This window comes from Equus asinus, chromosome 1 (genome assembly GCF_041296235.1).
Source record: "Equus asinus isolate D_3611 breed Donkey chromosome 1, EquAss-T2T_v2, whole genome shotgun sequence".
In the NCBI taxonomy this organism is placed as follows: Eukaryota; Metazoa; Chordata; class Mammalia; order Perissodactyla; family Equidae; genus Equus; species Equus asinus.
This window is the reverse complement of record NC_091790.1, coordinates 208759808-208784083: the sequence shown is the minus strand read 5'-3', so window position 1 is coordinate 208784083 and position 24276 is coordinate 208759808. Positions and strand designations below refer to the sequence as shown.

The window sequence follows — 24276 nt, the reverse complement described above, 5'->3', positions numbered from 1 at the left end:
AAAAAGTCTTGCTCTTTTGGGACTTTTTTAAATTGTTGCTTTTTAGTTGTGGTCTACCTAAAAGGATCTTGACTCTTCTAATTCATATTTATTTATAAACCATCTACCTCTCAAAGAGATTTGAGCGGTTGCTATATAGGTTATTGAGATCATGCAATTTCTCCTAGCATTTATTCTACAAATATAATGCACAGGTAATTTTGTTATGTGTAATATGCATTTTGATAGGAAAACAGGGTTTCTAATCAATGGTTTTTACCCGTCCACATCCACTTAATGGAATCTTAGCCAACTATTTAAGAATTATTCTAAGATAAATACCCACTGAAAAAATGAACAAAAAAAATTATAAATGTTGAATGAGTGGGTGGAACATGTTCACTAATGTCAGGAAAATACAAATTGAAACTGATAAAATACCATTTTTTAACTGCCAGATGAACTGATTTTTAATATCTATATTTGGTGAAGGTATAAAGAACGAACATTTTCATGCACTTTTGGTGGGATATAAATTGGTACAGTATTTTTTTAGAGCAATTAGGTGGTATCTATCAACATAAAAAGTGAACGTTTATCTTCGACCATAACTTCTACTTTTTGAATACTGGTCTGCATGTGCATACCAAGACATGGCATGTAAAAAGATATTTACTGAATCATTACTTATAATAAAAGAGAAATTATAAATATTCCAAGTGGCCATCAATAGGAGGATGGGTATGTAAATTATTATATGATTTTACTGGTGAAAACTATGACATTACAAAAAACAAAGCAAAAACAGAGGTGGGTGTCTAAATGCCAGCACAGGACGATGACCTTGATTTTTACAAAGTGAAATACAAGGTGTGGGGCAGTGTTATGTACTGACCCATTTTGTTTATAAAGAAACAAACCTGTATGATCTGATTTGATAATTGGAAGTAATTTTGATACTTTGTGTTTTTGCCCTTTTTTTAACACAGCTTGTAGAAATTAACTGGACAGGACTGACTAATCTTCTTGATATCCCTGGACTGAAGTAAGTATTATGTCATGTCCTATGGTCAGCTTGTTGATGGTGTTGTAATGTGCATTTACACTGTTATGAAAACTACACAGAACTGTTAAGGCCTGTCTCTACCAGGCGGAATCTGTGCCTTCCCAGCAGGCTCTCATATGAGACTCGAATGGAGAGACTGTCGTGGGCTCTGTTCTCATAACCTGCCTGAGACTGCTGGGATCCAAATGAGCTAGAGTAGAGTGGTTTTAGGACTTTAGACTGAGTCACTCACCTTTCATTTTACTTTCATTCAACATGAGGCGTGTTTTGAGTTTTGTTATTTTAGAAAAGTAACAGCCTTTTAGTATCTAAATTAATTTTTAAATTTGGTATTTATTATTTTTCCAGAAAAATAAGCTTGAAAAGCGAATATATGTTTTGAAACTAGCCCTCTCTGGGTTCTTTTCAAGTTTTGCTACCCCCTCCCCCTTCTGCCTTTTGTGCCTGTAGCCACTCCTCCTTGGAGGGTGGATGCCAGTTCTGGGCCTAAGAATGTGTGGGATGGCTCCAGGAGTCTGGGTGGGCAAGGTGAGAAGCCCGAAGTCCCTGCAGCACATGAGGGGAGTCCTTCATTCCCCTGGACCAATCTAGTATCTAAAACGTGAGCACGGTTTCCCACAATAAGCATATGAAAACATTAGAGCGCATTCCTACTGTGAGAGAAGTGAGATCTTCCTACTTGTGTCACAATCCCCCTCACATGGTGGATGGTGACTGTGGAAAACCTGAGTCACTTCCAAGCGTCAGTCTGAGACTACAGCCTCAAAACCTGCTTTTGCTGGTTTTACTATTGTATTCAAAGGTTAAAATATAACTGCTTACTGGTTAAAGTTACATATGTTTCTAGTGGGTACTTTGCTAATTTGTGAATTTTTTTTTCCCCTAAAATAGCTTAGAAATTAAATTATGAAAGCCTTCGTTTCGGTCTGTTTTTCCTATTCCTATGTATTTGTTTATGCCCCTGAAATGGCCATTAGAAAGAACTTTGTTTCATTATCAGGGAAAAATTAGGACTTTAATAAATTAAGGCATGTTCATAATAATAAAAGTCTTTCTTAGGTACTGTGGTTTACTGGATATAGAAAAATACTGTTATCTTTAAAAGATCTTTGGAAAGAAAGGACAATTTAAAAAAAGATTTGTTAAAGTGTTCATTAGAGTTCTTGGTTGCAAACAACAAACGCAACTCAAGTGGTCTTAAATAAGTGAGTAAATAAATACTGTTTTTTAAAGACAGTTTATTCATTCATCCAACAGATAGGTATTGATTGCCTGCTATGAGCCGGGACAGTTCTTAGTGCTGGGGTGCGACTGTGAACACAACAGCCACACACCCACTCTCATGGAGCTCACAGTCCAGTGGCTCACTCCTGCCTCCTGTCACTGGGTGACTTCAGACACAGACAGGTGTTGGTGTTAAATGACTGTCCAGCTCTTGGCTCTGCTTTTCTCTGTGTGGCTTTGTTTTCAGGCAGGGTTTTGCTATGAACTAGCAGTTTCTAGCTTCTCTTCTGTAAGCTTAGCAACCTTAGTCAAAAAAGAACCGTTTCCACTAGTTCCAGCAGAAGTTCGAGGGTTGAATTCTGGTTGTCCACCCATCCTGGACAAATTCCTGTGATTCTGATGATCAGGTTTGGGTCTTATGCTCACCACTTGAGAAGGCAGAGAAATGCTTGAACAAACCCCAGTGAATGGGGGTCCCCCAAAGGAAGAACTTTCACAGAAGTAGGGGGAATGGATACTGGACAAATCTCTGTTGTCATTTAGGGTAAGAAAAAGTATTTGTTCTACATTCCTCCCTTTAATATCATGGGAGGACTGAAATAGACATAGGGTTGTGGAAGTCTCCTCTGTAAATAGCGTTGTGTTAGCACCCTTAAAGGGTGAGCCAGAGGGCATGTTCTGCCCTCAGCAAGCCTGCAGCTCAGGAAGTCAGCCCAAGTCATTTATAAAACGGAGATACACACATACACATATGCATAAACACATGGAGATAACATACATACATGCATACACATACGTATGTAGCTCCATTCTATTTAATGATGTTTGTATGTAGGCAGATTCTTTTTATATAGTAATAGCTTCTAGCTATTGTTTTATATATAGATTTTATATACATAATATATAAAATATATATTCGACATATATAGAATTATATATATCATTAAAAACATATACTCATATAAACAACAGCAAACAAACATAGATACAGAGGGCAAGGGAGGTGAGGGGGGCAAAAGGAGTAAAAAGGGACGTTTATACAGTGACAGATGGAAACTAGACTTTTGGTGGTGAACATGATGTAGTGTATACAGAAGTCTAAATATAATGATGTACACCTGAAATTTATATAATGTTATAAACCAGTGTTACCTCAAAAAAAATATATATATACACTTGTGTATATTTTAGAAATATAGAGGGAAAAATACACACACCACTCAAAAACAAGGCTATGGCATAAAAGGGATATGTAAAAATATCCGTTTTAAATGAAATTATGTATTTTATATGACATAATTTATATTTAATTATGTAAATTTTATAAAATTGACATTTTATATTTATATAAATTTTATGTAATATATACATACATACTTAACATAAAATTTAGGGTACTATTTTTCACTCAGAGACTTTCTTCGAGTGAAAGCTATGGCAAGCCTTATGTTATAAAAGTAAATATTCAATAATTTTGAACCTAACATGAAATCTTGCCCCTAGCTTTATAAAATGAACATCTACATGCTGTATTTGGTGGTTAGAAAACAGAACTCAAGGTATTATAAAGTGGCAATAATGCCTGAATTACTTCAGTTTACCATAAATTTCAGCTATCCCTACTATTTTCCACTGAAGAGCCCTAAACTGAGTGTTGAAGGTGTAAGAAGAGATGAGAATTATGACAGAACCAGAGCTAACATGATGAATAGGGATGGTGTTCCGAAGCACAGAGAGGATCAGCCGCAGTAGGAAGCCGCTCCTGTGTGATGAGACCGCGGCAGCAGTCAGGACAAGCAGGGTGGCCAGCTAAGTGGGGAGGCTCCAGTGAGTGCTCGGGAGCAGCTGCAGCCATGACAAGTCAGGAGGAGGCTGAATGTGTGACAGGATGAAAGGCGAGTGTGGGGGGCACCCGGGTGGGCCTTCTGCTGGTTTGTAGGTGTCGAGCCAGAGCCTGCATGGTGTGAAGGTGAGTGGCAAGGCCATTGACCTACCACCATTGCAGCTAAGGGATTCTTGAAAACATTTATGTCCTCGGTGAGGGGATTCCTGTTTCAACAGATTTTTCTATACAAATAAAACTGGTATTTTGGGTGGAAAATGCTGAAAGTAAGAATGTGCTTGATATTGAAGCTTTGAAGGACCACCTCATACCTCTACTTTATGAACATATATCCACTGTCTGCCAGCTTAAACCCTCTGAGTCTCTTTGGAGCATTAACATCTAATTAACTGACCTATTCACAAGTAAAGTAGTGTTGTCTGTGGAGTTGGGTTTTTCTTTTTTTTCCCCCAGGTTCTGAGGTCAGGTCCCATATCTTGTCGTTGCATTTGGACACCCAACTTACAGTGAATGCTCAGTTACTACTCATTGAACGATAGTGCTGTCCCAGTGGATATTTTTATATGTACAGTTACTTCATGTATGTTAATAATTTTAACGTCTGAGAAGTACTGGCAAGAAGTAGAATTCTTTTAAAACTTTGCACTTCTGCTTAAAGGTGTCTTCTATAGCAATGAAACTTCATTTATGTATGCTTTCAGAAGTGTTGTCACATACCTGTTACTTAATTCTCACATTTACCCCAAAGAATAGGCAAAAAATATATATTAAAAGTACATTTGTGTTTCTTTATCCTCCACAATTTTATTCTTATTACTGAGTTCTGTGTAGTGGTATATAGTATTTCAAAATTATTACAGTATTCAGTACCCAAATAAAGTGAAGAGAGAATAAGCTGAAAGTAAACTTCTTTTACCTCATTGGGGGGAATATAATGCATATGTACCCATGCATATATAACAAGAGAGAAATTTAATGTAATAAACATGGAATGAGTAAATGGCTGTTTGTTAGAGTATTCTCTGGACTTTTATGGATATTTGAAATATTGCATATTAAAAAAGAAAGTTAATAAAATGTAAGTTAGTCATTATTAAATCAATGATAATGTTACATAGGAATGTATGAAATGTTATTTAGGACATTATGAAATGTCGCCAGAATGTTGCCTTGTGTTCTCAGAATAAATGCTACATAATAGTCACCATAGCAGTATTGTAGCTAAAGCGTTGAACTGCTGGTTTTAAATATTGTGTTGGAGAAATTAGACAACTCCAACCCTGTAAATGGGATGTTGTGTTGTGTTTGTGGTGAGTTTACTGTTAAAGCGACAACTAGCATTGATGTGTCTGATAGTTGGTTTGTTCTTTTTACCTCTTACCTCACAGTGGTTTATCAGATACTATCATTTTGGATATAATATCAAATTATCTGGTGCTTCCCAATCGAATCACCGTTCCTCTTGTCAGTGAAATTCAAATAGCTCAGCTGCGGTTTCCTATACCAAAGGTAAGCATGTCTTAGCCGCCCTCAGCCCTTACAAGTAGATATGGAGGACCTTCGCACACACTGGGTGTTGTAACTTCTTGTATTTCTCCTAACGGTGACCTTGCCACATGGATCTTGATGCAGTAAAGGTAGTTTCTCCTGCCACACTCCTTAAGAGGTTGGCTAATGAGTGTCTGACCTGAAAGCTTTCACAAAGACTTCAGATCAGTTCTTAAACCTCAGCTGTGAACCTCAAAGGTGCTAATAGAGATTTAATTCTGCACATGCTATTGCAAGTCATAAAGGACACTGTGATAATTTAGTTATCACAAAGCACATGTTACTTGTGCTATCAAAATGTGACTGCTTAGTCTAAGCAATGGGGACTTTGTCTAAGGACTGGTGCAGGTTTTCTCTCAGATGTGAGAATATGCTTATCTCTGGAGTCGTTTAATGAGCAGCGTGGCAGAAGCCATGCTGGTACTACAGTTACCCTGGGTGGGAGGAAGGGACGGGGCTGTATCTGAGCCACAGCCTGGGGTTGAGCCACAGCTCCACTTCTGGACATATTAATTGGCACGTCTGGGCCTCAGTTTCTTCATCTGTAAATTGGAGGTGATACCTGTCACACAGAGTTGGGTCACAGATACTGGAATCACCTTCATTCGAGTAAATAAGTAAACTCGACTAAAGACTATGAGAACTGGCCAGTCAAGGACAGGGTAGCGAAGGAGGTACTTGGGGTAGACAGCCCCTCACAGGTATATGAGAGCTTTTCCCACTCTGTACTTGACCCACATCCCTCTAGTCTTGTCTGACTTTGGACTCTGTCTGTAGTGAGCATGACACTGATGCACACAGGATAGGTTACAGTTCAGTAACCAAAACAAAAGTGTTGAGTTGGTCCTATTCAGTGGGAGTGGTGGTATTTTTAGTTTGTTTCCTGAAGTCGAAGTAGACAACTTTTCCCTGAGGCCTGATACTTTCTCTAGTTAAATTAGATCCCAGGGGCTGGCCCTGGGGCCGAGTGGTTTAAGTTCACGTCCTCCACTTCGGCTGCCCAGGGTTTCGCTGTTTCAGATCCTGAGTGCGGACATGGCACTGCTCATCAGGCCATGCTGAGGCAGCGTCCCACACAGCACCACCAGAAGGACCTACAACTAGAATATACAACTCTGTACTGGAGGGCCTTGGGGACAACAGATGTTAGCTCAGGTGCCAATCATTAACAACAACAACAAAAATTTAGATCCCAGTATGAGTGCACAAATCAGTAAATGTGTTTGAGCATTCTTAGACAGTCAGGGACTGCATGTAAATGGTGATCTCATAGGATTGGTACCATGTGACCTAGCTGTGTGGTAGACTGTACTGTGATGTTAGCACAACCCTGACATCTTCTGACGACACTTTTCTCAGAGTGTATCCCCTTCGTCAGGAGACGCATAACTGTATTTTTTAAAAGTAACAGCACTCCATTTAATTGACGCCCAGTTATATTGTTGGCATTTAGCAGGTTTAGTGAAGCACTACATATGAGAAAAGGATGTCTTTTTCCTTGTCTGCTGATCTTCATCTCTGAAAATGCAGGAATTCCTTTCCATGCAGAAATCCTCGTGCTCCTTTGCCACTTAGGCTTTTTATTCTTGAGTGCGGGTGAGCGTCTCAGCCTTCCCAGATCCAGTCTTACTTAACCATGTGGTGGTTAATAATGGATGATGCTTAAATATGTTGCCAGATTATCTAAACTTTAGACATGAAATTGTAAACAGGAAATTTTGTTTGAGTTTTTAAAAGTGTATTTTTCTGTAAAAATGCCTATCTTCGTATGCTGATTGGGTTAGGAATGTCGCACAGTAATTTTTTAAAAAGGTTATGGGGGAGAATGCCACCCTACCGAAAGGTAACTTAGCCACCTTTGTTTGCTTTGAAAGAAATAGGAGTGAATATTTTTATTTTATCAATTAAACAACATTCTGGGAAAAGAGAACTGTATTTAAAGTCTATCAGTAGTAGGTATTTCAAGGTTTTTTCCTATCTATAAAATAATTTTAATGACAGTATTTCCTAGGATTGTTCTAACAATTAAATGAAGTAATCATTGCATATCAAGGGCTTATTAACGGGTCTGATACCTCCTGTAATGTTAGTTATCACTCACTGTAGTAGCAAAACAAGATTGTTTGGTGACCCACGAGGCCCTGTGTAATCTGACCTCCACTCGCCAGAGCCTGGCTCCTTGGGCTCCTGGAGCCCCAGGTTGCTCTGCAATCTCTGCCAGGAGAAGTCTCTGGAGGGGTCAGTGGCTCATGCCTTGCTCTCTTCCCACCTCTGGTCTCCGGTCTAAGCAGTGCCCCTTGGATGCTGTCCTCTTGCCCTGCTTCCGTGTTTCCTTAGCATGGCCTCAGATGTGCTCCATGGTCACTTTCTTCTTTGCTGCATGAGAAGAGGGTCTTTGTTTTGTTCCCTCTGCACCTTATTTTTAGGAGGGGCAGCACACAGCCATCCCTCCGTGTCTGTCACAGGAACCCATGAACAGTCTTCATGTATGTTCTCCTTTTCAGGGTGTTCTAAGGATCCATTTTATTGAAGCTCAGGATCTTCAGGGGAAAGATACTTATCTGAAGGGACTTGTCAAAGGAAAGTCAGACCCCTATGGAGTAATTCGAGTTGGCAACCAAATCTTCCAAAGCAAGGTCATCAAAGAGAACCTCAGTCCAAAGTGGAACGAGGTATACGAGGTAAGGTGTGCCCAGTCATGTCAACTGGGCGCCCACACTCTTTAATTCCACTCCTGTCACGTGGCAGTGTGAGGTAAGGTGTGTCCAGTCGTATCGACTGAGCCCCACTCTCTAATTCCACTCCTGTCACGTGGGAGTGCGAGGTAAGGTGTATCCAGTCTTGTTGACTGGGCCCCCACCCTCTGATTCCACTCCTGTCACATGGGAGTGCAAGGTAAGGTGTGTCCAGTCGTGTTGACTGGGCCCCACTCTGTAATTCCACTCCTGTCATGCGGGAGTGTGAGGTAAGGTGTATCCAGTCGTGTTGACTGGGCCCCCACCCTCTGATTCCTCTCCTGTAACATGGGAGTGCAAGGTAAGGGGTGTCCAGTTGAGTCGACTGGGCCCCACACTCTCATTCCACTCCTGTCACGCGGGAATGCAGTCGGACTAGGCCTCAGTTGAAGTCCTTTTTGCTTTAATTTCCCATCTTTAAAAAGTGTCATACCTTCTATCCCTGCCTCACAACATTCTTGTCATACCAGCACATAAAATTTTAAACCTGAATTACAGAAAGCAATCATAGTAAATAATTGGCCAAATATTTTTCATAGTGTGAAAAATGTTGTGTGTAGTTAACACACGTAAACTATACAAAAATGAGATTAATTATAGTTTGGTAAATTTTAATTTAGTACATATGGACATCTCTACATGTCAATAAATGGACATTTATTTATAATAGCCATTCATTGAATAGATACTATCATTCCTTTACCCAACAAGATCAGCATTATAACCGTTGCTGTTCCAGTGTGAATGTATTTTCCTTCATGTGGCCAAGTTTTCCCCAGTAAAGCTCCTCAAAGTAGAATTGCTGCATCAAAAGTTACGTGTTTTTGAAAGGACTGATACGTTTTTGCAAAATTGTTCTTCAGAACAGTAGTACAGTTTATATTCCACCAGCTTCCCATCCTTCCCTTCCGATTATTGCCATATCTCTTAATCTCTGAGTGCTGGTAAGTGGATCACTTGTGGTTCTCCCAAGGATGGCATCTGAACAGAGCCACTTCAGGACAAGAAAGATGTCCCAAGCCTGTACCAGGTTTATGAGTTCTGTCCTGTGACCTCGTTCTGGAGCAATTGAACTTCACCCATTGAGATGTAATCCCAGATAACTGAAAAGAAACACAGTGGACTGTTACCATGTAGGCAAATATTTCAGAATGATATCCCAGTCATTGAGAAGCGTGTGTGGTTTGACAGGAAATATAAGTGCTTTACAACTGTTTACCACTGGAGAAAGTACAGCATATGGTGATATTTACTATTGATTATTGAGTATGATCATTATACTCAATAGGTGACAATATTAGTAAAAATGTAAAATAACTACTAATCATTAATTTTTCAGGCTTTAGTCTATGAACACCCTGGACAGGAATTAGAGATTGAGCTTTTTGATGAAGACCCAGACAAGGATGACTTTCTGGGAAGGTAAATCCTTCATGACTGTAAGGAGACCATAGGATTGCTTTTTTTAATAATTACTCTTAAAACTATAATTTAAAAAATAGATTTATGTACATGTTATATGTATTTTTAAATGGCTCTTAGGTATAATATTTGTTTCACCTTAGACATCTTAAAACAGGTTTTATTCCTAAAAAGTTTCACATTTAAGTAAGAGAAGGAAAGCTTCTAGATCTGTGTCTGTCACAGCAGCCACTAGCCACATTTAAATTATTTAAATGCTGTTTAAATTAAATTGATTAAAGTTAAACAAAATTTAAAATTCACTTTCCTAGTGTGCTTGCCGCATGTTAAGTGCTCAGTGGCCACATGGGGTGTGCGGCCCTAGATGCCAGCATAGCTTTCCAGCCTTCATACCATGCGGACAGCTTTCCTCTGCATTGTAGAAATGGGTTTTTTAACTTTTTCAATTTGTTGGGTTATTTTTCAGGGGGGAAGTAGTAATTTACATTGTGCCTGCACATTGGGAAAATAAATATTGATTTGTTTACTTCAATTGAACAGTCAGTGCAGCTGAAAAAAATGAGCTTTTAAAAAATACACTTTGGGGGGCCGGCCCGGTGGCGCTGCGGTTAAGTGCGCACATTCTGCTTTGGCGGCCCGGGGTTCACCAGTTCGGATCCCTGGTACGGACATGGCACCGCTTGGCAAGCCATGCTGTGGCAGGCATCCCACATATAAAGTAGAGGAAGATGGGCACGGATGTTAGTTTGGGGCCAGTCTTCCTCAGCAAAAAGAGGAGGCTTGGCAGCAGGTGTTAGCTCAGGGCTAATCTTCCTAAAAAAAAATACACTTTAGCCTAATCTTTATTTAACTGAATTTCTTGTGGCAAAAAAGATATAGGGATTAGATGACATTGGGCAGATTTGGCCTCATCAAGAATGGCCTATATGTTGTGCTGTGACTTATTCATGAGACAGTTTAACGAGGAGCAATGGAAAGATTTTAAGTGGGGTCGTGAGGGGATCAAATTTGCCTTCTAGTAAATCCACTGTGTGGATTAGATTATCAGGGATTGAGCCTGGAGTCTGGCAGACCATTAGGAGACTATTGTAATATACCAGAAAAGAGATGTGAGGGTCTAACCTGAGACAAAGATTGTAGGGGTAGAGGTGAGGGAGTGGCTGCAAGAAAAAATAGGTTTGTAACATCCTATCTTAGTCACCTCTGGCTTCAAGGCTGGGGGGTCCATTCTTTGCAATAGAGCGGGACTATTTAGGGGAAATGGAACGGGCTGTCTCAGACATGCTGAGCAAGAGGTGTCTGGGGAGCTCCAGGTCCGCCTGGCCCAGAGCTGAGGAGCAGAGTTGGGATGGTGGCAAAGGCCTAATTCAGCATGTGATCCGTAGTGGTGGGTGGCAACGCTGAGGGAGAGCGTGCCAAACAAGACGGCTGAGTATTCCTGAACATTCTTGGCACATTGTAAATGGCCACATGGTGGGGAAGACCAGCTGCTTTACAGCTCTCACCTCAACTTTGCCAAACTGAGTGCTTCAGCCTCCCAGGAACTCAGCCCTGCTCTTCTCCTCACCCTCTCTTCACACTCTTGGGTGTGAGTTTGAGGGAGCTTTTGGAAGAAGTCTGTTTATTGATAAACTGTGTAGCATTTTGTTACATTTCTGGAGTACTTTTTCCTAGACAAATGTTTAAGGTTATTTCAATTATAAGGAGTGTGTTTTTATGTTCTAAAGTTGTTGTATTATTATTTCTATAGTCTTATGATTGATCTTATTGAAGTTGAAAAGGAGCGCCTTTTAGATGAAGTAAGTTTTCTTTGCATATTGTTCCACTTAATAAGCATCAACTAAGTCACCTGCTGCCACCCACTGCATGATGCTCACAAATATCGAGAACATGGCCTTTTAGTAATAGCAAAGAAAAAGAAGTAAGTTTGAGAGCCAAATCAGATAGTATGTGTTTCGTACCTACCATGTGCTAGAAGTTCATAAGAATACAAACACAATCTGACTGTCTTTCAGGCTACTGTGTGCTCTCTTTCGGAGTCAGGGCAGGGGCCTGGGAGAAGCTCCCTGATAATGGGCATTTTAAAGATAGCTGGGGTTAATGAGCAGAGCTAGCACAGAGCAGGTGATGAGAAGATGTCACATGAAAGATATCTGTCAGGCAGTGGGAATTGACAGCAAGCAGATGCTACCACAAACAGGATATTGCTATCAGAGTAAAAAGTATGAAAAAAGGAAAAGTTTGTGGTGGCTTCTAAAAGATAAGTAAAGCATAACCAAATCAATGTTGAGATATGCTGCTTACAAAGTAAGGTGTTTTCCTTCCCAAGCAGACAGCATTGCTTCAATACATATTTGCGTACCTGTTGTGTGCCAGGTGCTGAGAATAAAACCCTGCATTTGTGGCACTCTCTTCTTAACATTGAGTATTTGGGGGCCATCTTTGATTAGTTACTTTGTGGTTTTTAAGATGAAACAACTGTATACTATTTTGTTAATTAGTATATCGTGATGAATAAAAACAAACATATTAACTTGTTGGATATTGAAATTCAGTATTTAGGATCCATGTTATATTATCTCTTGGCCCATAAGTTCTGTTAAAATTCATACTTAGAAGCCTGATAGTACTGGATGGTACTGGAAGACATGAATCTTTGCATGTAAATTAAAGATGAAAATTGTATTTACTGCACAGGGCTTTTGTCAGGATTCAATGAGTAAGTGTATGTAAAGCATTTAGAATGGTCTCCAGCCAGTAGGCAGTGCTGTGCAAGTTCCATAGAGCTGAACATGGCAGGATTCAGTCCTTCAACGTTAACTGAGAACTGTTTATCCCTCAGAGAGCACCTTGTGACATTTGTAGAGACTGTTTAATTTGAATTTTGATTCAGGAGAACTTTTGCTGAACTTGTGCGTTTTCTCTTCAGTGGTTCACCCTAGACGAGGTCCCCAAAGGAAAGCTGCACTTGAAACTGGAGTGGCTCACGTTAATGCCAAACGCCTCAAACCTTGATAAGGTGCTGCAAAGGTTTTCCTGTGATGACCAACAGGCTGAGATTCATATCTTTAAGTTGTGTTGCTACTCAGTTTAAAAAGAAATTACAGCAATAATTTTGACTGTTGTGCTGTAAGTCACTACAGTAGTATCAGGGATAAATTAAAGATAATGGGATATTTTTAAGAGAGATTTACAGTTCATTCACACCTGTTTTACAAGATATTAAAATTGTGTGCTTCATATAGTACAGGGATCTGGAGAGCCACAGATCACCTGAGTGCTTCATTTAATTGATTTGTTTAGATTCTTGTCATTTAAAAGATATTTATTGTTTTCTCTCTGTATTGCATATATTAGATGGTTTATTTCTCTACTTATTTTTTTGAGCATTATAGACATACTCAGGTAGAAATAGTCTAACATCTTGTGGAAACAGGCCTGTTGAGGCTTCTTTTCCTTTCCTTGTAGGTGCTAACAGACATCAGAGCTGACAAAGACCAGGCCAATGATGGTCTTTCCTCTTCATTGCTGATCTTGTATTTGGATTCAGCGAGGAACCTTCCGGTAGGTAACGCCATGGGAACTCATTCAAGTGCTCATTCCCTGGGAGTGGATCTTGCTGTGTTCAGCCATGCTGAGTCACCTGTTCTTGTTGCTGTTATTTTCACTTCCCTCCAGCCTGAGAGAGCAGCAGTGGAGATGGATAAGTGTGTATTTGCTTCAGAGTGTAATTTTCTCTTTACACATCTTCCTGATTTATCCAGGGTGTTCAGAATGATCTTTACGCTGACTTGTTTTATGAAGAAATCTCCAACACATAGGAAAAGAATATGCCTAGTTTTTAGGGAAGAAGTTATTCTGTAGGAAATCACTAATTATTAAAATTTAGTTACCTAAAGATGGAAATTATCTCTGTTTGGCACGGGAATAAAATGAAGCAGCTCTGATGACAACCCAGAGTTCATCCTGACTGTGGCATGGCAGGATGACAGGCCAGGCAGCGGTGAGAGGAGGAGGGTGCTCAGGACATGCGGGCACAGCACAAAAGATACACACACTGCCCCTGGTGATCTGTCACGCACACTGCTTCTACAGCCCGGGCATGTGCTGCTACTCATTTGCCTCACAATTGTTTTGCTCTTAGAAAAAACTATACAGTACAGTTTTTATAGATAACGACTGTCACCTTGGAGAAGGAAAATCATGCCGCTTCAGTCACGTAAGGCCTGGTGGGATCCTCCACCACCATACCTAACCCCACTATTTAGGATAATGTGGTCATTATAAACGTTATGTTGTTTTGATAATTTTTTTTGAGTGCCCATTCAGTTGTTCAGTAGATGGTGATTCTTGCTTTATTTATTGTATCAAAGGCCAATTTTGTTGAAGGAAAGACTACTGCCCCCAACTACAGGGTGTTTTCCTCCTTAGATTGTAGTGAATGCACCTTCATCCAAGTGCCTTTGTAGATACCCTCCCTGTGGGGATTCACTTGGTGGAGACAGACAGGTGGGCACAGAGCACTCACTCAGCCCTTTACGGTGATGCATCTGAGAGTCTGCTGGGATTCTGGACTGTTTCCTTCACCTCATGAAATACGCATTCTCATGTCAACTGTACATTTTATTTAAAGTTTTTAACAATTGAAGTCTGATTGATCATCTATTTTTTTCACACTGGGAAGATGCAATTGAACTGTTTGTGTAAATTATATATAATTGTACTCTTTCTTTCAGTAAAAGTTTCTTGACTGATTTTAACTTCTTAACTTCTTAGTTTCTCGTAAAGTATTACCTTAACCTTTTGGCCGGTCTTCCAATCTGAAGTCTATGACTCTATCTGTTATAATTTCCATTTGGGGGAAGTTGTTTCATTACTTAACGTTTCTAGAGTATTTCTTGTGTGGTAGAACTTTCTGTTTTTAACCGTGATAATGTTTGTTATAAAGTCATGCCTGATGACAGTGAATTTGTTGTATATTTTAGGAGATAGAAAATAGTGTTGGTGAATTGGCAAGAAGGAGTAGGCCTCTCTTTAGAACTGTTTTGTCACATTAAATTGAAATTTGAATAACGTCACGTAAGCAAAAGAAAAGAAAAGTGAATTTATTAACCTTCTATTAAAAGCGCACCTTGTGCATGAAGTATGCTCTGGCCGTCAGAGGCAAAGCATCTTTGCGAAACTGCTGCCCTGCGGGTGTGTTTGAGGGGCGCTCGCGTGTCGGCCCCCTGCGTTTCTGCGGGATTCTTTGACTCTGCCTTTGCACTCCTGTTTATTAGTGCTGCCTGTGCATTCATTGACCACAATCCACCATTCTTTGCTTTCTCCTCCCATTTCTACTTTCCTAAGAGTATCTACGAGGGAAACTTTGGGTGTGGCTACTTAAAAGAGAGGCGAGCGTCGGGACTAGTGTTTTGTGAAAATACTACCTCAGTCTATAGAGCACTATTTGTGAGTTCTCCAGTGTTCTTTCTTCCTTTATTTTAATGGAGACTGCTAGAATGTGGACTGGACCCTCTAATGCCGTCTACTCCGTGGTGGAATGACGTCGCATGCTGCTTTAATTTCCTTGCATGACTTCAGTTACTGTGTGTGTTTCCTCTGTGCTTGTTTTGTAAAATGTAACACTGCTGTAACTAACGTTGGTGACTGCATCTGATGATGAGATGAACAGACCTGATGAGTCACGAAGAAGCTCTAGCTTCCTAAACTGCTACTGGCCCATAAAAAAATAAAAATAAAAATTTTTGTGAGGAAAAAATGAAGCTGTAATGATTACAATTGATTTCCTTGTGGTTCATCTCAGTGTGAGATGTGAAGATTTCTTTGCAAGTTTTCAAAAAGTTTCCTTAAATCTACTTTCTCCTCCTGACCAAACACAGAAGTGCCAGAACTTGGCTTTCCCTAAAGTCCCAGCTGTGCCCATGGGGACAGTCGGTGAAGACATAAATTCACCTGTTACCCTGAAAACGTGCCTTCTCCCTCACTGTTTAACCAGAGCCCCTAAGGGAGAAAATAGAGTGTATGATCCAGCTTCTTTTAAGGAACTTAAAGAATTTCCTGGAGTGGATAATGGAGCATTTCTGATCTCTCTTTGGGAAGCTGATTTTGGTCTCATTCTACCCATCTCCCTGGGGGCTTGCTCTGGCACCTTGACTCCTCATATTGTTTTTGGCAGATAGTTGTTTTTACTTGCTTTGGGGTCAGAGAAAGCCGCCGATAGCTTAGTCATTAGTCTAGAAAGTCACCCTTTCCGGACTAACTATTGGTTTAATTCAGTAGCTAGTGAGATTCGTACAGTTCATTCAGCCCTTGAATCTCGTAGTGGTAGCGCTTTGCATTTTTGAAGAGTTTTCATTTCTCTTTCCACATGCATTCTCAGTCTATTCTTACTAAAAAGAAGAAGGGGGGCAAAACTTGGGGACTAGGTATTTTGTCCCAAGTAGTAGATGAGGAAAGCCCAGACTCGGAAGAACAGTTAGGAGAGCTGTTCGGAGCTGCACTGACAGTAAACGATAACCGTGGCCCCCACGCCCCTTACTTGCAGCTGTTTAAAAGTAAGCATGAGGCCAGCAGTGCATGTTGCAGCTGTTTTCCACCACTTGCTAGTGAAGTGGTTTTCTGTCCCGGGTCTTCCTAGTGGAAGACTGTGTTGTGAGCTGCTGTGAGTGGCAGGCGGCTCTGCTGCGTAAACTCGTAGTCTGTTGCCAGCAGCTTTTCTAAGTTAGTTTTTCCGTTCTGTAACTGCTTCTTTGAAAGAAAGTATTTCTGACCTTGTGTCAGGATTTTTTAAATCGCTTTGTAATATTTAGCTAAGACATTGCTGGGTGATCAAAACTAACTTTCCTCCTGCATTATCAAAATCACATACTCTAGGGCCAGTCCGGTGGCATATGGTTAAGTTCATGCGCTCCGCCTCAGCAGCCAAGGGTTCACAAGTTCGATTCCAGGTGCAGCCCTATGTACCACCCATCAAGCTATGCTGTGGTGGCATCTCACATAAAATAGAGGAAGATGGGCACAGAGGTTAGCTCAGCAGCAATCTTCCTCAAACAAAAAGAAGATTGACAACAGATGTTAACTCAGGGCCAATTGTCCTCAGCAAAAAAAAAAAGAAAAGAAAAGAAAACCACATACTCTGCTTTATATAATTCACATAGAGTCATCAACAAAGTGTTCCGTAAAATAAATTTGAACAAATTAATGGCTTTTTTGTTTTTTACCTATTGTTTTTACTGTGAAGTTAGATCAGTACTTTTCCACATTCCTCTAAAGGCTGAGACTGTTGCTGTTTCTAGTAAAAGTTTTACATGGCTGCCAGCGTGTTGCTCTCTGATCTTCTACCTGCTCAGAATTTCAGAGGAATGCTGAGGGTGTGCTCTGCCTCCAGGCCAGCTTTAGAACTTGAGGCTTACAACGTACCGTGCTATCGCTGAGCACTTTCTAAGGGCTGTACGTGTCTCCCTCATTTAGTCTCAGACCATCCTGATCACTTCTCAGATAAGGAAACAGACACCACAGAGAGCCTGAGGGACTGGATTAGAGACCCAAGGTCACGGCTAGTAAGTAGCAGAGCTGGGATATGAACTCAGCTGTGTCACCTAGAGTCCGCATTTTTGACCCTCCTGTCTACTCCATCCTGGTATAAAGTGAATTTGCTATCATTTTATTAAGTTTATGAGTTCATAATGCTGTATATGGAGTTTATCTGAGATGAGTGGTGTTTTTATTAATGTCTATTTCATACATAAAAATGCCAGCTGTATAATATGAGACCCATGGGTGTTGATGATGCTAGGAGCTTTATAAAAGTTATCTTGGCTCTCATTTTAAAAGCACAGGTGGCTATTACCGCCTCCGTTTATGGTGAATACCCAAGGGTGGAAGGTGCAGTCATGTTCAGAGGCCTTACACTGTGCCTCCACCTAGCGCCCTGGATGATCTGGTCTGTCTCACCCCCAGGCCTGTGCAGCTTTCACAACCTCACTTGGCTCCTCGTGCACCCGTATCCCCACACCATGGCCTCTCTCCTTGTTTGCTTTAATTGATGCATGTTAGAATAATATGTGCGGTTAGTACAGGTCGTATCTATCCAAAGTGAGCTTCAGGAAAGGTTCTTATGACACCTGAATATTGTCAGTCCTCACACCTCAGGGCAAGGGTTCCCAGCCTCCCCTGTCTTGGCTGCCCCAGAGATGGAGCTGGTGGGTCCAGTGTTTTCAGAGTTCCACAGGCTCTTCAGTGGCAGCCTGGGCTGAGGGCTGCTTTAACATTGCCTCAATTTCATTTGACCAGATGTTTGATCTTCTCATCTGGCCCAGCCTGCCGTGATCATGGAAGGCTGGGAGACTGGTTGTCTTCCATCTTTATTCATTATAAAATCTTTTCCATAAAAAAAATAATAAAATTCAATTTGTCGTTTGAAGTTAATTACAATTAAAATGATAAAATCTTTAATCTTAAACATTAGTCCTCAAAGGAGTTTGTACAACTCAGTCTTGCCTTTTTGAGGGAAAGAAAGTAATGAATTTTTAAAAATCAATGGAAGTAGGACTTAAAACCTATAATAATAGCACTTTAAAGCCAGGAGAAACTTTTGAGATGATCTAATCAGCCTCTGCATTTTGTACATGGAAAAGAATGGGGGACAAAGTAGAGAGGGCCCCATCTCTGCTGTGGTCTTGCATGAAGAAGGGAAATTTCAGGAGGAAGGAAAGTAGCATCTGTATTACAGGATATGATTTGGCTTCAGAGCCATTTGGGCATCTTTGGTCCCTTCATTATACTTTAAATAAAACCTTTAGTTTAATTATAATTGATACTTTAGGGGTTTATTCAAGCAAGGGATAGTAAATAGAACCTCTTCCCAAAGTGTCACTCTTGGATTTTTCACATCCCAAAGACAGGGGCTGGGGACTAAAAGACTAGTAACAATGGAGGCAAAGGAGATATGTTTTACTATTTATAGATTAAAGATTCATTCTAAGGTAGAATCTTGGGCATAAAGAAGAATTTTACAAATGATTTTTACTGTTTTTGTGTAATCCTTGTTGGTTTTCGTTTAAAGATTTTTTGTTCTCATAAATTTCATGTCATTAACCTTACATAAACTCCTCATTGCATGTTTTATTAACCCTTGGTATATTCATTTTCTTCTGACTTGAAAGAGTAACCCATTAGAATTTAACCCTGATGTCTTGAAGAAGGCTGCAGTTCAGAAAGCTTTAAAGGTAAACTAATAGTTTTCCCTTCGAAAAGTTAATTAAAACATATTGAAAGAGATGATGCTTTAACCCTTATGGGTTTATCAACAAATTGCTTCCAGACTGATATAGTCATTAGTTATCTAGTTGGAGAGAGCCTGCTTTTGTTACCAAGTATTAGTAGTGAGAAGAATGAAAACCAGCTTTAAAGATAAATTTTGTAAAGTACCAATATGATAAATTGGACTTCTGTCCTGTTGGCCTTAGGTAGCAATATCTAAGGTGGCTTTAAATCATCTGTATTTTAATTGGATTTGAATTTGTGAAAATGGTGAAATAGAGGTTCTATTTAAAATGGTAACCAGTTTTTAGGTTATGATTGACTGATATGCCTTGTGCACTGTGGCCGTCCATTTAAAAATCACCTCTTCCAATATGCTGAATCAGGGCCGTCTCTGAGTGGGTCACCTCATGGCTTTTGGTGCTGCTGGGTTTGGGTGACAGATCTTTGAGAATCTTTAAATTTCATTAAATGAGGTATATTGAAAACTAAGCTCCACTCCCTAAAACGACATGAACATGTATTTTCTGGCTAAATTGTTAAAAGTTTTCTATGACTTACAATGTTTTATTATTTTTTATCTGATTGCTTTGATCATTTTAGGCTTAAATATTTGGGCGTGGGGGTGGTTAATGTAATTGTTTTAAGAAAATTCCATCCAGAGGAATAAAGAATGGTTTGTAATCAGTTAAATTTTAAAAGTGAGGAAGACTCATGGAGTCTGCTTTGATGTGATATGCCTTCAGCCCTTACCGCACCCTGTCCTGTGGCTACCAGTGAATTACTCCTCTGGAGTACTAACTAGCACAGTCATTGAAATAACTGTTCCCATCAGCACACTGGGCAGATTTATATCAACAGTCTTCTCCTCCTGCTTCTTTGATATTTGAAGGTTATTGAGCAACAGAACATGATGGTTACAACAAAGACTCTGAAGTCGGACTGTCTGGGTTTGATCTGTTCACCAGTGTGACCTACAGCAAGATATTTAGTCCTCTCTGTTATTCATAGGACGGAAGTGATATAATCTTCTTTATTGGAGTATTGAGTAAATTAAATAAAATCATGCATGTAAAAGTGCTCAGGATAGCTAGGGATAATATGTGTATTTTAATCATTATTACATTATCTCATTTAAACCTAACAACTAGGTTCTGGAAATGGTATTGTGCCCATTTTATAGACAGGAAAACTGAGGTTCAAATAGATGAAATATGTAGGTCTCATTAATCAAGTGGTGAAGAGCTGAGATTTAAATTCAAGACAGTCTGACTTAAATTTTTATTTTTATTATGCCTTGTGTCTCTTACTTGTGCTAATACATTTTGAATATTGTGTCCTGGTAGAAAACTTAGTCAGCAATTTAACCTTATTTCATAGAATCTAAAACATCATCCATTGTAAAATACACCATTATTTTATGTACCACTAAGAAAGGAAAAAAAGTGCCTCTTAAGATTTGATAGTATTTTATACTTACTGAAAGAATTTTTAGATTTAGGATAAACATAGATTTTTATCATGTTACATGCACATGTGAAAGGAAAATATAAGCAAAATAAATTGGTTAAGGCAGTGACAACTATCTCCATACCACGATTTGCCCAAAAGCAGGTGCATAAAGTATCAATTGTAAGTTTCGTTCTGTTTTCAGAAACATTAGAAAGAAAGAAAAAAAAAGTGTGTCTTGAAATTGATAAGATAAAGTAAATCTCTAGGAATGAATGGCTACTTTTTTAGAGATGAAGTAAGTATATTAAGAAACAAACTCAGCTTCTGTATCAAAGACTCAAAAGTAGCAGTAACTTAAGCAAGACAGAAGTTTATTTCCCTCGAATATAACAGAATTCTGTGACTCTGCTGTGTTCAACCCCTCCACAAAAGTGGGGGGCGTGGCAAAGGAAGGACACCCCTTCTCTGAGGCCAGACTGTTCCCTGGCCACACCAGCTTCAAGGGAGGTTCGGAAACAGAATCTCTATTTACAGAAGACTTGTGCTCAGCCAAAACTCCGGGGTTCTGATGTTAAGGAAGAAGGAGAAAATGGATTTAGGGGAAAAATTAGTATTCTCTGCCACAGTAGTCTATAGCCTTGGATATTTTTTTAACAGTATTTATTTCATTTTGCAGAATTCATTCACATCAAAAAGATGAACCAGAAAATAGATTATTGCAGTAGGTTTGGGCTAGTAATATTTTATTCCAGTAATCATGAATTTGATGCCTTTTTCTGTCATTGCTGCAGTATTGAGTGTTGACTCAAATTATTTAACTAAAAAACATTTTTGTGACCTTCTAATATTATTAATTTCCACTAACACAGATATTTAACTGCATCTTCTTGTGGGGCTAAGTTATAAATAAACCTCATGTCCCATATATGTTGTGTTTTACTATGTTTTCTTCTATCAGTTGTCTGTACTAAAGTATACTTCTTACCATTTTTTCTTATTCTTGAATTTTTCTCATTATATTCATCTCTGCTTAATTTAATGTGATTCTAGATTGATGTTTATTCTTCCAGTCAAAATTACTTAGCAGCTGGTAAGCAGGATTTGATGTCTGGTAGCTACATGTTTGAACAGCAGATACTAAGTTAAAAACGTAAAAACTTGTCTCTGACATTATAGTATTTTTATTATGCCAACCAGAGGACTATTCCCAATTATACAGTCTTTTACATTTGTCCTTTCTCATGTTTTTCTGTATCCATTCGTTGCACTTGATTCATTTTGTTATCCCAGTAAAATAAGTTTTGAGAGCTGTAATTAACATTAAAGATTTCCAGGAGATTCCATTTTTCCAAAGTAGCTTGCTATAAAGATAAAAGACCTTAACATTTAAAACTTGTTTGCAAATAGAAGTTTTCTTAATTTATTTCATGGTAGATACAGTTATGGCTTTGGGATGTGCTTAGCAATTGTTTTCCATTAAATTGTTGCCAGATATTTCCTGTAATTAAAATATCAAAAGTAAATAGAAATGACTGTTAATATAAGCCAATAATTATGTTTTTAGTAAGCCCCATTTCAAGATGTATTTGTTTATTTTGTCTGTTTTTTGTTTTTGGATAGTCAAGGAAGAAGATAAACAGCAACCCAAATCCTCTTGTCCAAATGTCAGTTGGTCACAAGGCCCAGGAGAGCAAGGTGAGGCTGATGTTCCCACCAGTTGCCTGTGATGTCACTATCACAGGGGGTGGGGACTGCCAGGCTGGTGATGATGCAGGTGTCCAGACCATTGATTCCATGTCTTCCTTTTGTTTTCTCAAAGCAGTCATTTGATAACCAGCTACTTAATTTGGTAACAAATATATTTTTGGTATTATACTAGTATATTAATTTTGGTAAAAAATAGCATTTAAAAATAACGTATGAATGTGCTTTTGTTTGATTTCATGGGTAGATGACGAGGGACAAATTTCTAAGTTTCCTTAGAGTACTCTATAAATGTTTCGTTTAAAAGATAACCAACAGTGTGCTTAAAATTCAACAAATACAATTCTGTTCAAGAATTGAGAGAGGGCATTGCTGTTGCTGTAATAAGTTCTACATTCCTAAGATGAGAGAAAACATTTCAGGAATTATATGAAGTTACAGGCCATTGTTCACTTTTAACTGTGAGTTAATTTAAGAAGCTTCCTGACGTGCAGCACTGTGTCATCCCCAGGGCAGTAGGGGGACGAGGCCCAAACCAAGCAGAAGTCCTTGTCACTGGGACTGGCGCACAGGGTAGGGTGTCATATGACTGATTTCCCTCACACACTCTAAAAGCTTTGGCCTGTCTCTCCGTCTTTTGAACACTTTCCACGATTTTTTTTTTTTTTAAGATTGGCACCTGGGCTAACAACTGTTGCCAATCTTTTTTTTTTTTTCTGCTTTATTTCCCAAACGCCACCCCCCGCCCCCCCCCGTACATAGTTGTATATCTTAGTTGCAGGCCCTTCTAGTTGTGGGATGTGGGACGCCGCCTCAACATGGCTTGACGAGCAGTGCCATGTCCACGCCCAGGATCTGAACCCTGGGCTGCCACAGCGGAGCATGCAAACCTAACCACTTGGCCACGGAGCCGGCCCCACTTTCCACGATTAATACATAGTATTGCGTGCTCAGTAAATATATGCCTTGGGATTTAAAGTCATCCCAAGCTTCCAAACACAATAAATGGATAAACACACTGTTGGTAGCCCCTTTCCACAGAAAATATCGCAGCGCTCATATTTGGATATTTCTTTCAGATTCGGTACAAAACCAATGAACCTGTGTGGGAGGAAAACTTCACTTTCTTCATTCACAATCCCAAGCGCCAGGACCTTGAAGTTGAGGTATTTTATTTGCATTTTTAATAGATTTGTTGAAATATAATCAAATGCAAAGAACTGCACATATTTAAAGTGTGCAATTATGGACCCATCACTGTAATCAATACATCTTTGTCAACCTTATCCCTACAGTAATTTTTTTTTTTAATTTTCAACTTTTGATTGATTATTGCTACTATCTAGAAACGTGGTTGATTTTATTTTTGTTTATTTATGTCATATTGTACAACCCTGCTAAACTTGTTTATTCGTTTTGTTGGCTTTTTGTGGATATCTTAGATTGTCTCCTACATGTTGTCTGCAGTAGGAATGCTTCTGTGTTTCCAGTCTGAGAGCCTTTTCCTTCCTTTCCTACCTTGTCTCCCTACCTGGCCTCCAGCCTCTGGCACGAGTGGACACCTTTGCCTGCTTCCCGACCTGAAAGGGGAGGCCTAGTGTTTCACCATTAATTCTGATGTGTGAGGACATTTCCTTCTACTCCTACTACTAGTTTGCTGAGTGCTTTTGTCAGGAGTGGATGTTGAATTTTGTCAAAGGCTCCTCTACTTAAGCTGATTGTACAGTGTTTCTTTTTAAGTTTGTAAATATGGTGAAATACATTGTTGATTTTCAAATGTTAAACCTTGCAAACCTTTATTTGGTTTTCAAGACTTAACATTTGAAAACCTTGCAAGTAAGCCCTTATGTGGGGATAATCTCCACTGGGTGATGATGTGGTGTCTCTTTTAGAAGAGTGTGTGTAGAATTGGTTTTGCTCCTCCAGTGCTGGCTGGAATTCCCTAGTGAAGCCGTCTGGCCTGCATTTGTAAGATGTTTAAGTACAAGTTCAATTCCATTGATAGATGTAGATTTGTGCATCTTATCCGTTTCTTCTTG

At 39.4% G+C, this 24276-nt stretch overlaps 1 protein-coding gene across 2 annotated transcripts in view; it reads left to right on the top strand.

Moving 5' to 3' along the window:
* Nucleotides 1-24276, top strand: part of ESYT2 (extended synaptotagmin 2) — a 91296-nt gene that overhangs the window by 50506 nt on the left and 16514 nt on the right. Inside the window, exons 7-16 of one of the 2 annotated variants that reach the window (XM_014830484.3) lie at nt 969-1024; nt 5501-5621; nt 8165-8341; nt 9735-9817; nt 11568-11616; nt 12747-12836; nt 13286-13381; nt 18985-19047; nt 22154-22228; nt 23317-23403. In XM_014830484.3, coding sequence (XP_014685970.2) covers nt 969-1024; nt 5501-5621; nt 8165-8341; nt 9735-9817; nt 11568-11616; nt 12747-12836; nt 13286-13381; nt 18985-19047; nt 22154-22228; nt 23317-23403 — 897 coding nt within the window. The remainder of the gene's footprint in view (nt 1-968; nt 1025-5500; nt 5622-8164; nt 8342-9734; nt 9818-11567; nt 11617-12746; nt 12837-13285; nt 13382-18984; nt 19048-22153; nt 22229-23316; nt 23404-24276) is intronic. The other variant, XM_044765649.2, reaches the window with a different exon arrangement.